Raw genomic sequence first — 12456 nt, 5'->3', positions numbered from 1 at the left:
TTCAAGTAATGATCTTTCTCTTGGCTTTTCTGCCCGAATGTCTGTGCGGAGATTGAGCTCCTCATAGCGTCTGTTTGCACTATATGCCTACAGTGCACAACATTGTTTTGTGAGCTGCAACTGCCTTGTGGAAATCCAGATGACCCTTGTCTACTCACCCAAGTCGACGTTGGCAATCGATGAGTCCGATTTCCAATCAGACCGACAGATCATCTTAATCAAGGGTCAAATTGTGAGATCCGCTAGGGCTAGAGTCGCAGACCACCCTAGGCCAGATTTTTGCCAGAGCCTAGCAGTTGAGACGGGGCCGGCACGACATACTGTCTCACAAGAAAATCCCCCGGTATATCCTTGCAGGAGAATCGGTCTCAATGCAACAATCAAGAATAGAGCTTCTTTTGTTCCATCTCAATGCAGTGGAACTTACTTTAGAGATTCATATCCTGTGGAACGTTAAGGACGTTCGGCACTGTGAAGGATTCGTCCAAGGTCAACCTTGGGTAACCGGGAGCAGGTGCTGACGTGTTGTGGGCAAATCGATGTGTTGTGTAACATGTTTCATACAAGAAATTCCAGTCTCAAAGCGCGACTAACATATGCTACAGCTTGGGAGGTCGCCTCCAGCTTTGCACGAACCTAAGAGTGTGTATGTGCAAGTGTAAGATCCAGATTACCTGCTGTCCAAGATGGCTGCACGCCACGTGTACCTGTTGCGCTGGCTCCTTCGTACCCCGTGGGTCCCCCAGCACGGTTGTTACTGTCGTGTCCCTGAACCGAGTGTGCTGATGGACCCCCACCAGCTGTAGTGGTACTCGGATTGGGTCCGTGATGCTGAGGAAGAAAGCCCCCGTCCATGACGTTCCCGTGATTAGGGAAAAAGCTCTGGTTCAATGCACCGCATGTGGTGCAGGTGAATTCTATCTTGAAATTCGTCAGGATTGCCTGTGGCGTTGTGGGATGACCGTTAATTGAAGACTGAGTCTGTATCTTGGGCTGCTGTTCCATCTCCTGAATGGACGGTTGACCAGGGCTGGATACACCGTAGTCCACTCTGTGGTGAAGACCATGGCTGAGACCGGCTTGATCCTGTGATTGTGCCTCGGGCGCCTGATGTATCTGGCGGAGGTGCTGCACTTGATGCGTAGGATGGATGTGAAGGGGTGGTTGTACAGGTTGACTGTGAAGATGGGGAATTGCAAGTGAGTTGCGATGCGCTTCGCTCTGATGAATGCTATCAATCAAAGCCGAGTGGATATTGTCTGTGATCCAACGTTGGTTAGGAAGACTGCCAAAGGTCGGGTTGCTCGCCTCCGCCTCCATTGGCGATGGCGGGCTGTCCTGTCGATCTTCGCCGCTGGAGTCATGAGTATTGGTCTCCTCGCTCTGGTTCGGGACTTCTTTCTCTTGTAAGCGAATCAGGGCACGTTGCGCCTGTTGCATAGAAATATCGTAATCATGGTATCGCTTGATGGCTTCAACCACATCTTGGGCCCTGATTTTGTGGCTCGTGTCAAAGAGCTTGGGAATCTCTGCCAGGAGGAAGCGGACATGCGAGGCCTCGGAGCGAGCGGGTGTCCTTGATGTAGTAGGGGTCGCATTGCGCTGACAGTTGTGAGTGTCTTGGAGACTGCTAATGTAGGTCGCGTTCTTGTTTGCGCGACAGACAACGCGAAAGAAACAATTGCTGGATGACCGGCATCCTATTACCACGCTCTTCTTGTTGCTTCTGGTGACGCGGAGCTCCCAGTGTTGCCTCACGGAGATGCTCCGTACCAGAGCTTTGAACTCCTCTAGCGAGCCGAACCGCTGGCCCACGTGGAGCCCCGAGTACATCTCCGCCATCATGGGTGGATGGTACAAGGAAGAATGCGAAGAAGAATTTAAGTTAATTGTGCCTGAAAGGAAGAGTCCATTCGTGAGCCTCCGATTGCCCCAAGGCTCTCAGCACAATAGAGTGTCTTTGGCGCTAGTCGATTCGGCATCATTCGCGCATACTGCGGCAGTTCTTCCCTCTTAGTTCTTTTGAGTTCCTATCGGGAAACAGGGCCAATTTATTAAAAATAGATAAATAGATTTATTGGCAGATGGGGAGGGGGGGGGGAAGGGTAGTGTGATTTAGTAGGATAAATGTTAAAACTAAGGGGAAGCAGAGCACAGGCAGCAGGCTAGATAGAGAGATGATGCTCAAGATGGAGTTCTCGACGGGCCTGCAATCAAAAAGCAAGTAGTCCAAACACAACAACCGCCAGGGGGGGGGGAGTCAGTAATGAATTGTTTCATGGGCAGTAAGTAGTAATCCCGTCGTCCGTACGGAGTAAGTAATGTATTCTTGGCCCAACGAAGAGGAGGAGGTGACAACCCAATACCCAAATCGGCTTAGCTTTCATCTGCGACTTGGCGCTTCAGGTACGGGGTACGTCTTCCGTCTAGTCATGATGATAGTATGAGTATGAGTATAACACGAGTATAAGCCTTCCAGACTCCAGTGCAAATTGCATCATCTTTCCTTCTTTCCGGTCTATGACCATAACTTGAACATAGTAATTGTGCCTTACGTCGAAATTTCAGATCGCAGCTGCTCACCGTTGACAATCCGTTTATAGGTCTGTGTGACATAAGGTCTTCTCGATTCTCCATTCTGCCCCTTGTTTTTTGATGCAGCCGCTCTTGATAGAATTGCTAAATCGGTGTTTGAAACGATATAAGAGCGATTGACCAACATTGAATCAACGTGTATAGTGCATGAAGGGCGAAAGAGTCGTGGTCTTGAAGCAGGTCCAGTTTAGTGTCAAATGTGGCAGGAAATATAAATCGTCCACTACTCGGACCTCGCATGATTAACGACTCCAGTCTCAAAGCATGGCTCCACGTACTATAGCCCGGGACTCGCAATAGACTGTTGTGATCTTTTAAGCTCATTAGAGTGGAGCTTAGCGCCAATTCTGTCCGTTCCGAGCGTCCGAGCTGTGCTTCCTAGACCCCAGCATAATGCACTGTAATATTGTCCCTGTCCGGGAACATAGCTAGAACTGAAGGCTCCATGATCATCTTGCCCACCTGGCCTCATGTGAATGAAGAGTGGATGTGCTTGGACAAACACCAGAATATGCTTGTGTCCAAACAATCAGCACATCGTAGAGGGACCATTTCGCAGATCACATGTCAAAGGTGGCCATTTGCGGACAATGAGAATGGAAAATCTGCTCTGACGCACTTACCAGTAGCTCCTAGGCAATAGGAAGACGATGATTCCATCAGAACAAGACCGGCCGTCCCAAAGCACGCTGGGATCTCTCAGTCAAGAGACATCTTTAATCATCTTCGTCAAGTCCAGAATCCAGCGTTTGTACTCTCGCCGTTGTCTGTTTGCAGTTTGTCTGGGTGATATCTCTAGCAATAGGACCATCAAGGGAGGAAGACTTATTTGTGATTCCGAGCGAGGCTCTGAGACATAGATGAACTCAGCATAAAAGATTACTAGTAGTAAGTTAGTTATCAGCCATGGCGGAAAGCCCGCATTTGATTCTGCCTAGCGTCTAGCGCGGATCTTTCCGACCGCTCGCGCTCAATCACCTTTGAAGCCGGATCGGCTTTTCCCCGACCTGCTCAACCAGCTGTGTGCTCAACACCACTGGATCAACAAGTCACCTTCTTCGTCACTCCATACACAATGGCATCTTATGGGCTATTAGACCAGCTGGACGAAGGTAATCAAACGGACTCGCTCCTTTCCTCCCAAAATCACATTCCACCTTTTCCCTCCCCTCCCATCTCAAACACTCATTCACGCTAATTTCCGCAGATGGCCTCCACAAGTCGCGCCTTCTTAACGTCGAAGAGAAGCCCTTCAAGCGCATCTCAAAACGTCTCCTGACCAACGACTCAGTCCTTGTTCCCAACACATCCCTACCCCCAACTCCCCCGCCGGATGGATCGGACGAGGAGGCTACCGCCGCAGCAGCCGCGGCCGAGGCCGAGAAGCTCAAACGGCACGAGCAGTGGAGCCAGTTCCGCGACGACGTCGCCCTAGATTTTGCCGCCTTCGAGATCAGTATTGCACGCATTCAATTCCTGCTCACGAGCAACGAGAAGGAGCGCGAGCGATACGCGACGGAGAAGCTGGGAATCCTGGATACCATGCAGTCTGTCCGCGATAACACCTCCGAGCTGCGGGTTCAGCTCGAGGAAGCTCAGCGGCTTCTGGCGTTGCGGAAGAGCTACGACGAACTGGCGGACAAGATCACAAGCAACCGGCTCCTGAAGCCGCGCGAGGACCAGCAGGCCAACCTGCAGAAGTTGCAGGCCGAGATCACCGATCTGGAGAAGGAAAGCAAAGAATACGCACAGACGTGGGCAGAGCGCAGGGAGCAGTTCGGGCGCATTGTCGAGGAAGGCATGCAGCTGCGTCGCTTGATCCGCGACGAGAAGGAAGAAGTGGAGCGCAGGGAGGGAATGCAGGAAGGGGAGGATGGTGACGATGGCGATGTGCCCTCCAAGGGCAAATCGAGCGGCGCGAATACACCTCGTCAGGACTCCGAGAGCATGGCTTCCTCGCAGCATAGCCCTGAAGAGCTTGGTCGACTCTCCGTGGGATTGCAAGTGGACAAGACTGGCACAACGGGCGCAGCATCACCTTTGCGGCAAGTGACGGTACCAGATGAAGAGAAAAGCTCGCCGGACTTGGACGCTACGATGGAAGATGAGGGGGAAGTACAAGAAGATTTGGAAGAGGGAGAGGAGCAGGACGATCGCGCTGATAAAATGGATACTACTTGAAAGATCGGAAGCTTTTATGAGCTATGCATTAAGCGCGGAGTTGATTGGCGGCGTTACAATTCATGGTGGCTAATATTTACAACGATTTCGAATCCTTTTCCCCTTTCTTAGCGCAAGATTACAATGATTGCCGTGTTAGCTTTTGATGTATAGACAGAAGTAGTGAGAACGAATTCACGCGATTTCTCGCTCGGCAGTCCTGGCTTGGGAGACGGCCTCCTTGGCAGCATTGATCTGCTCGACATTGCTCTCGGATCCCTTCTTGCCCTCCTCAATCTGCATGAAGAGCATTAGAATTTTGAATTGGTAGGCGAATTGAACACCAGTAGGCAACATACCAGTAACTGATCGAGCTTGGCAATCGCATCTTTAATCTTCTGCTTCAGGGTCGGAAGGACCTTCCTAGTCTCTTCAAGTGCAAGGCGCTGTTGTGCGAGGAATCAGTAACAGCAGCTTTTAGTTTATGCTCGGCGGTACCAACCTCCTGCTTGAGAGTATACTCCTTGTTCTCGTCGTCACCACCCTCTCCAGACTCGAGCTTCTTGATTCTCTCCTTTTGCTGCTGCATCTCGCGGTGGTAGGACGATTCCTCCTTGACCAAGCGCTGGACAGATGCCGTAGCAATCTCAAGCGGGGAGCGGGGTGCCATTGTGTTTTGTGGATCTGTAAAATGTCAGATTATAATCGTCATAGAATCAATGCTACTAAGTTGAAGAGACCCTAGCATCGGCCGGTGTATCCACTGAGTAGGCACGGCTGAGGCTGAAGGTTGATAAATATCAAGCTGTGCAATTGAGAATCCCGAGCTGCGGGGAGATGGACAGCTCGATCGGAGCTCAGGTTCTGGGAAGCTCTTTTCGAGGCACTTCTCAAAGAGATAAATGAAAAGTGCTGAGAAGTACTGACCTGTGTCTTGTATACGTTCTCCAAAGAATATGTACGACGTAGATGAATCAAAAGGGTGCTCTGGTGTTTGGTTCGAGTAGAATCTATTCTGCCCCTCCACTAGGTATGAATCATGATGCTATCAAACGACGATTTGCAGTGTTTGCACCGAATGATAATCTAACATCAGCACGTGAAGAGGATCCTTCCGTCACCGCCTATTGCATCATGGCAGGCGGTGTCATCGGGCAGTATTTCCCCCCTTTTGAGCCAATGAGCTCATTGTCCACGGTATGATGATACAAGCCCGACAAAAGGCGCATTCAGTTTATCTTGTTCACCACCACGCATGAAAAGGCTCCAGTGGTCAGGGCTCATGCGACCATGGTTTAGGCTCTTGGGACTACCTTCATATATGTCTTACTCTCTCGAATCTTTCATTCTCGTCATATATGATAGATGTCACATGCCCAGAACTTGGTTATTCTATGATTTTACACCCGGTTAAGAGACAAGAATGCCGCCGCCATCACTCCTCCAGCTCTGCACGGCGGCTGCCATCAGAAACGTCAAGCGTAAGCAACGCCCGAACGCCTCCTTTCTGCTCATCTTCTCGAAGTCTAGTCGCTCACATTACTCGTTACTTATTAGATTTGAACGATATCGGAAACATTCCGTATGCCCTCGCGCGTCCGTTCCTCCTGAAGGTGGAGAGTCCCGAGAAACTGGTAAGTCGCGCATTCCCCGATGGATCATCAAGAGAGCTTTGCACTAATTGGCCGCGCCGTGGATACCGACAGAGAGCATTAGAGATTCAGTCGCCGCATCTCATGCGCGATGACGAGGAAATATGGCGCGAGTTCATCAAGCGGGACATCCCGCAATGGGAGAAGTACGATTTGCCCGAAAAGCCCGACTGCTGGTATGATGTATACTGCGATATGAGGGAGCAAGTGCAACGGGCAGTCGACGAGGATGCAGAGAAACTCCGGATGGCTCTGGATGGCATCAGCTCCGAAAGAGCAAAGCATAGTGCCAAGCTACTCTCTGACCGGGACCGGCGCATCATCGGCCTTCGTCAGCGGCCTACAGCGAAGCAGCGCTACGCTTGGCACGATCGAAGCATGGGCGGCATCAAGCCAGTCTTCTCCGCTGCGAGGTCAGGGCCGGGCTCCTCAGACCCGTTGAGCGCGCCGGCCTGGCAGTTCGACCGTCCCTCCGTACCGCGACCCGAGACGAAGAAGAAGAACAGCATCTTTGCGGCTACAAAGCGGAACAGCGTGCTTGCCATTCCAACGAAGCAGCTCAACAATAGGGCTTCGCAGGTTCGGCAGGCGCCACGGTCGTTGATTGAGGAACATCGGCGACCTATCGAACCGGTCGTTCCTCGCCGACGAGAGAATACCGCTCTGACCATGAGGGCGCCCGGACGGTCACGGATGCAGGGTGCTGCCGGTTTCTCGGGCCAGAATAATCTAGCAGTTGACTCTACCCTGCGGGATAGAGAAGCCCGGCTGCGGGCGATAACCTCCGGACGACCATTAGACTCCCAAGGGAACTCGTCTGGCTCAGAGACCACGAGTAGACCGCATTCTACACGTCCGGAGACGGCCGCGCCGACATCTTCATCATCACATACGGTTTGTTTGCCTCTCCTGCCAAGCCTAACAGGTAGGGCTTTGCTGACCATGCAACAGACAATTGCAGTTGATTCGACTGCGACCGCACCTCGTCCACTAGTTCGGAAAAGACCAGCCCCCGCCAATCCGCTCCTTCAACCCAGAAAGAGGAAACCAAACTGATGTTTGGCTTCATCACTACCGCGCGGGGGCGTTCTCTATTTCAGCCTTATATACTCGACTCCTCGTCGTGGTCTTACATCCTCTCGCGATATAAAGCCCAGTGTATTAGCATAATCTTGACCTCTTCAAAACCGCCCTTTTATACCATTCCTGCAATCTGCGCATTTCACTTTTTTCACTTTCTCTCCAAAGTTCATCTAGACATGATTGTTGGTTTCCGGTTTGGCGCAATAAGCTTCTACGATTTTCTGCTGGGGTTGAATTTAGACGGGTCACAAGGCGAACTGGGTTGGAACTTTTTCTCGCGGGAAGTCTATGAATTCTATATGTCCTTTGATACATCTATGCACGATGCACCTTGGTTTCTGCTTCACCTAACGTATTACGGAATCGACTCTCATCTTTCATAAGAGCTGTTCCATGGACTTCTCGAATTTATGAACTTCATTGATACTCGATTCTTTCTCCATTAGCACCAGACCGGACGCGACTGACTCGCGAACCGGAACGCGCTCAATCCATTACTGCTGACCTCAATATCGTATGGCATCGACAAGACTGTCGTTGAAAAGCGCGACCTGTGTGCACTCCGATTCTGTACGCCTGGAAGAAAAGCCTGGGTAACAATCGCACGAGATATGATCCCAGGAATCCAGTTCCGAAAACATCAACACAGGGGAGAGATGCTGGGTTTGATGACGATGCTAGGACGTTTGAGTCAGGAAGCTGGGGAGCCCAATTCTTCTCCAGAGAACACTCGCGCACAGCCATGGCAAAAGGGGGTTTGTATCTGTTCAGTTCATTCTGCCCCCCTCTCGTGGCATTCGATTTAGATGCCACCACGAAGCGCGAGAACCAAGTGTAGCGTCGCGCCACCTTCAAGGTTGTACTCTGCGGCGGTTTTGTCATCGGCCCTGTTGGTTGAATGAATAAGTTAGTTTGATAGGAAATATTGGGATTATTTGTTGTCGGTTGTGAGGGGGTTCGGGGGAGGGGGTGAATGCGGGGAAGTAAGCGTACATTTGCTTGCCTCCGAAGATCAACCGTTGCTGGACAGGGGGGATGCCTTCTTTCTCTTCCACACGCTCTTTTATCCGGGAGACCTGTGGTGTTTCAAGAGTGACGGGTTAGCGATGAGGCTTAGATTATTTTTTGAATGGGAGGCGAGGAGAGAGGGGCTGGTTCTTGCCACACGACGTAGGATCGCTGGCATGTTCACCAAGAGAGAGAATAGAATAGTAAATGTACCTTGTAGTCGGGTTCGATGTCGAGTTCGATCTCCTTGCCGGTGAGTGTACGGACTCTAAGCTGTGGTAAGCCGGTGTGTTCATGGGGATAACGACCATTGTTTCTCTCTCTGCGTCATGGATCGGCTTGAAAAGCGCCGGGACCAGAAGCGGACGGGGAGTCGGGTTCCATGGCGCGCAGGTACACTCACTTGATCAACATTTTGAAGTATATGGGCGATCTAAATGGAATGGATAACGGTGTGGAGAGGAGGAAAGGCGATCGCGCAGCGCAAGACTTATGTCCGGATATGCGAGAGAGTTGGGGTAGTAAGCAGTGGTTGTTCGGTGACGGAAAGCCGCGGCGGGGTTGCTTCGCTCTGGTGGGGCCATCGACAGAGAGTGAAGGAATCCGCCGAGAGCGTCAACATTCGGCAGGGACTGTGTAGATGGCTTTCTTATAGAAGCGCAAAATTGTCTCATCATTGCTACAAATGATAGGGAAAACAATAATTTATAGTAGTGGCTAACCAGGTGGTTATTTCTCGAGTAAGGTATATTGTTTTGGCATATGGCGTGCTATGACAGCCTGAGATCTTTCAAACGGTAGTTAGACCGGGGTTTGTAGACCATTATATATAGCAACTAGTGGCACTTGCTGCCAGACTGGATTTCCTCGCTACAGCTTAAATTTTCCCATAACCCTTAACCCTCGCACTTCTTAGACTTATCGCATTGCGTCCTCCAGATCACACTCATAAGAATGAGTGCCAATAGCAAAACATCCAACCCCTTCGATGAGCTGATTGCTGAATGCCAGAATGACCCGGTACTCACCCCGTACGGTTCCCATGGCTAAAACCCCGGACGAGGCACGCTCATCCGTGACAGGGACAAATCCAAGCGCGCTACGAAGCTCATCGATTCAGTCGAAACCTGCAACAGAAGGAACAGTTGCTCGATCCCAGTTTCGCCGGTTGGCAGGTGGATGAGATTCTGAAACGCCTGCACGAACAAGCCGAAAATGAGCAAACTGATGCCGCGGCGGGCCCGATTATTGATCCCCGGCATAGCCTGACTATCCTCGCGCGTCCACCGCGGCATATTCGAGACTTGGTCGCTGAGATCCAACAAGAGATCAGGAACGTTGCTCCAAGTTCGTCTAGCTACTCCCCACCGCTGATTTGACCTTTTGAGTTATCCCTGCCACACGAAACTGATCTGCATCGGAGATGAAAATGGCTAGGCCTTTGGTTCACACCCCCGAACTATTTACACATGACCACCTTGGAGATCGCTAGGTGCCGGACGAAACCAGAGATAGAGGACTTGACCGCTCAGCTTGAGCGCAGTGGCATCATACCGCAGTTGGTGGACTACGCATTTTATCATCGCACGCGGCTGATCAAGCCGGTCATCAGCTACGATGCGACGGCAATGGCCCTGAGTTTCATCCCTCAGGCTGGTGGGGACATGAGCCACAGTCGTGAGAATGAATATTACGATGATCAGTATACTTATCACCATCTGCGAAGGGATGTCTCCGCGCAGATAGCGGCGATAGGGTTGCCGATGAAACCCAGGTACATTGCTCCTTCGGCGCACCTCACCATCGCACGATTCATCACTCGCGAGGGGTTCTTGTTGAAAGCGCATGGCTTTGAGGGGGAGGAAGGCAAGGTCGATCGCGACCGAGTGGCCTCACTGATAAAAACTATTGAGACCATCAATAAGAGACTCCAAGCAGAACATTGGCCTCGTCGACAGGATCCCCTACCTCGAGAAGGCGAGTGGATGGTGGGACAAGAGCGAGGGCTGGAAATCTGCATTGGAAGATCATTTTACGGAGGCGGGGAATGCAACCGTGTAGGGAAAGGCTTTTGATTAGAGAGAGTCATAGAGTAGAGAAGTTGTCGTTCGCGATGGCTAACATGGTTGTGTGGATCACGGTATGATGACTATGGATTCTGTTTCATGACGGTCGAATGATTAAATTAATGGTAAGTATGAGAAAGCTGGGACAGTGATACATAGTTTGGCTACAGTTGCCTGAGGCACTAATGATCCGTCTTGGCTGCTGACACACAAACGCGGTTAGGCCGCACCCTAAGCGAACGAAATCCCACAACCCACCGCACCGCCGCCAGCCCGACTTGATCCTCCCCGACAAGAGACTATCAACGACCACCAAGTTCGCGATCCGGCCAAATCAGTCAAAATGGTAAGGATATTGTCCTGTTGATTTTTCACCTCGATTTCCGTGTTCCTGGGAGTCCGACATTTTTTTGTTCGACGAAACGGCAATTATTGGATGGGCGAGATGGCGATGCTACGATATTCGACCAACCGATTCTCGGCGACGAGATGTACGAATCACCTGCGACCGACATCTATGGCGGCAGAATGAACGACAAAAAACGGGCGAATATGAAGAAGAATTCGATATGACGATTCTTTGGCGACAATCCGTGGGGAGAGGCGCTTGAGCGGTTGTTTCGTGCCATCAGGGCGAGTCATCGGGTCGCAACAGAATAGACAAAAAAATCTTTCGCCATGACCATCCAACACCGCGCCGTATATTCGATACCCTCGGGTTTCACTGCCAGACCACTCGCTGCCAGTCGCTCATCGAGCAAACGATATATGACGCCCGGGAACACACTGCACTTAGCATCTTGTCCACATCTCCCACAGCAGAGGCTGATCCAATCTCTCTCGAATTCAGGTCAACGTTCCGAAAACCCGCCGGACTTACTGCAAGGGCAAGGAGTGCAAGAAGCACACCCAGCACAAGGTCACCCAGTACAAGGCTGGAAAGGTGAATACTGCCCGCCCATGAGGTCTCCTCGGCTATGAAGCGGCATACTGATGCAGTTTTGTTATCTCCCTTCTAGGCCTCCCTGTTCGCCCAGGGTAAGCGTCGTTATGATCGGAAGCAGAGCGGTTATGGTGGTCAGACCAAGCCCGTCTTCCACAAGAAGGCCAAGACCACCAAGAAGATCGTCCTCCGTCTTGAGTGCACTGCTTGCAAGCAGAAGAAGCAGCTCTCCCTGAAGCGCTGCAAGCACTTCGAGCTTGGGTACGTCTTACCGGACCCCCCCGCGCGCTACAATTCCGAGGATGCTAACGGATTTCGACGAATAGTGGTGACAAGAAGACCAAGGGTGCTGCTCTTGTTTTCTAAATTTGCGGTTTTCTTGTTCGGCTCTGGGTTTCCTGCATTGCTAATCCGGCGGTGGCATATGACAATGGCAATGGAAAATGAAATAGGGTCTACATATTCAAAAGAAAAAAAGAATATATGACTCCTAGTTGACGAGTCTCTTGACGAAACCATCCGTGTGTGTTTTGATCCGTAATACTATGCGTAGTTTACCCTGGCCGAGCGTGGCGATGAGGCTGATGACAAGTTACCCCGACATCCTTATCCTGCCCTAATACAGTCACTCAGTCGTTGTCTAGTTCTAATAGCACTACCAACTGATTTTTGTGTCCGTGATAACGCTAGGGTACTAGGCTACTACAGTCTTCTTCTCCAAGCGGTCGGACAAGCCGGCCAGATTGATGAAAAAGGGGGGTTCGCGTCGATCGGGGATAGTGTAAGCCCGATGACACTGTGCAGTCCGACATGCGCAAGCACAGAGGTCAGACTGCCGGGTACAAAAATAAGATTAATCAATGTTGTGTTCCTTAGAACACTTTCAGAGATTAAACTGAAAAGAACAGATACTACACTTGATCTAAGCCAAAAGGCAAAGAGAGCTGGA

At 51.0% G+C, this 12456-nt stretch overlaps 5 protein-coding genes across 5 annotated transcripts; 3 read left to right on the top strand and 2 right to left on the bottom strand.

Moving 5' to 3' along the window:
- Positions 1-3607: 3607 nt before the first annotated feature.
- On the top strand, positions 3608-4976 carry BP01DRAFT_422891 (uncharacterized protein). The gene is made up of 2 exons (XM_025579594.1): positions 3608-3707; positions 3803-4976. The coding sequence occupies exons 1-2, from the start codon at positions 3671-3673 to the stop codon at positions 4774-4776; spliced, it is 1011 nt and encodes a 336-aa protein (XP_025431808.1). The 5' UTR covers positions 3608-3670; the 3' UTR covers positions 4777-4976.
- On the bottom strand, positions 4747-5797 carry BP01DRAFT_317558 (putative tubulin-specific chaperone Rbl2). The gene is made up of 4 exons (XM_025572611.1): positions 5683-5797; positions 5258-5439; positions 5115-5201; positions 4747-5052 (listed from the first exon to the last, which is right to left on the bottom strand). The coding sequence occupies exons 2-4, from the start codon at positions 5423-5425 to the stop codon at positions 4951-4953; spliced, it is 357 nt and encodes a 118-aa protein (XP_025431807.1). The 5' UTR covers positions 5426-5439; positions 5683-5797; the 3' UTR covers positions 4747-4950.
- Positions 5798-5977: 180 nt separating this feature from the next.
- BP01DRAFT_338977 (elongin A domain-containing protein) lies at positions 5978-7862 on the top strand. Its single transcript, XM_025573344.1, has 4 exons — positions 5978-6236; positions 6313-6389; positions 6462-7301; positions 7359-7862. The coding sequence occupies exons 1-4, from the start codon at positions 6179-6181 to the stop codon at positions 7461-7463; spliced, it is 1080 nt and encodes a 359-aa protein (XP_025431806.1). The 5' UTR covers positions 5978-6178; the 3' UTR covers positions 7464-7862.
- A 29-nt stretch (positions 7863-7891) lies between these two features.
- On the bottom strand, positions 7892-9016 carry BP01DRAFT_356026 (NEDD8 family protein RUB1). The gene is made up of 4 exons (XM_025574842.1): positions 8902-9016; positions 8712-8766; positions 8484-8566; positions 7892-8377 (listed from the first exon to the last, which is right to left on the bottom strand). Exons 1-4 carry the CDS (start codon positions 8910-8912, stop codon positions 8293-8295), a joined length of 234 nt encoding a protein of 77 aa, XP_025431805.1. The 5' UTR covers positions 8913-9016; the 3' UTR covers positions 7892-8292.
- A 387-nt stretch (positions 9017-9403) lies between these two features.
- BP01DRAFT_391193 (60S ribosomal eL42 domain-containing protein) lies at positions 9404-11960 on the top strand. The gene is made up of 6 exons (XM_025578061.1): positions 9404-9518; positions 9581-9845; positions 9936-10486; positions 11415-11507; positions 11584-11768; positions 11834-11960. Exons 1-6 carry the CDS (start codon positions 9453-9455, stop codon positions 11871-11873), a joined length of 1200 nt encoding a protein of 399 aa, XP_025431804.1. The 5' UTR covers positions 9404-9452; the 3' UTR covers positions 11874-11960.
- The last annotated feature ends 496 nt before the right edge of the window (positions 11961-12456 follow it).

Source organism: Aspergillus saccharolyticus (assembly GCF_003184585.1).
Source record: "Aspergillus saccharolyticus JOP 1030-1 unplaced genomic scaffold BP01scaffold_12, whole genome shotgun sequence".
NCBI classification, from domain to species: Eukaryota; Fungi; Ascomycota; class Eurotiomycetes; order Eurotiales; family Aspergillaceae; genus Aspergillus; species Aspergillus saccharolyticus.
The sequence above is the reverse complement of the archived record's forward strand: the minus strand, read 5'-3'. Positions and strand labels throughout refer to the sequence as shown.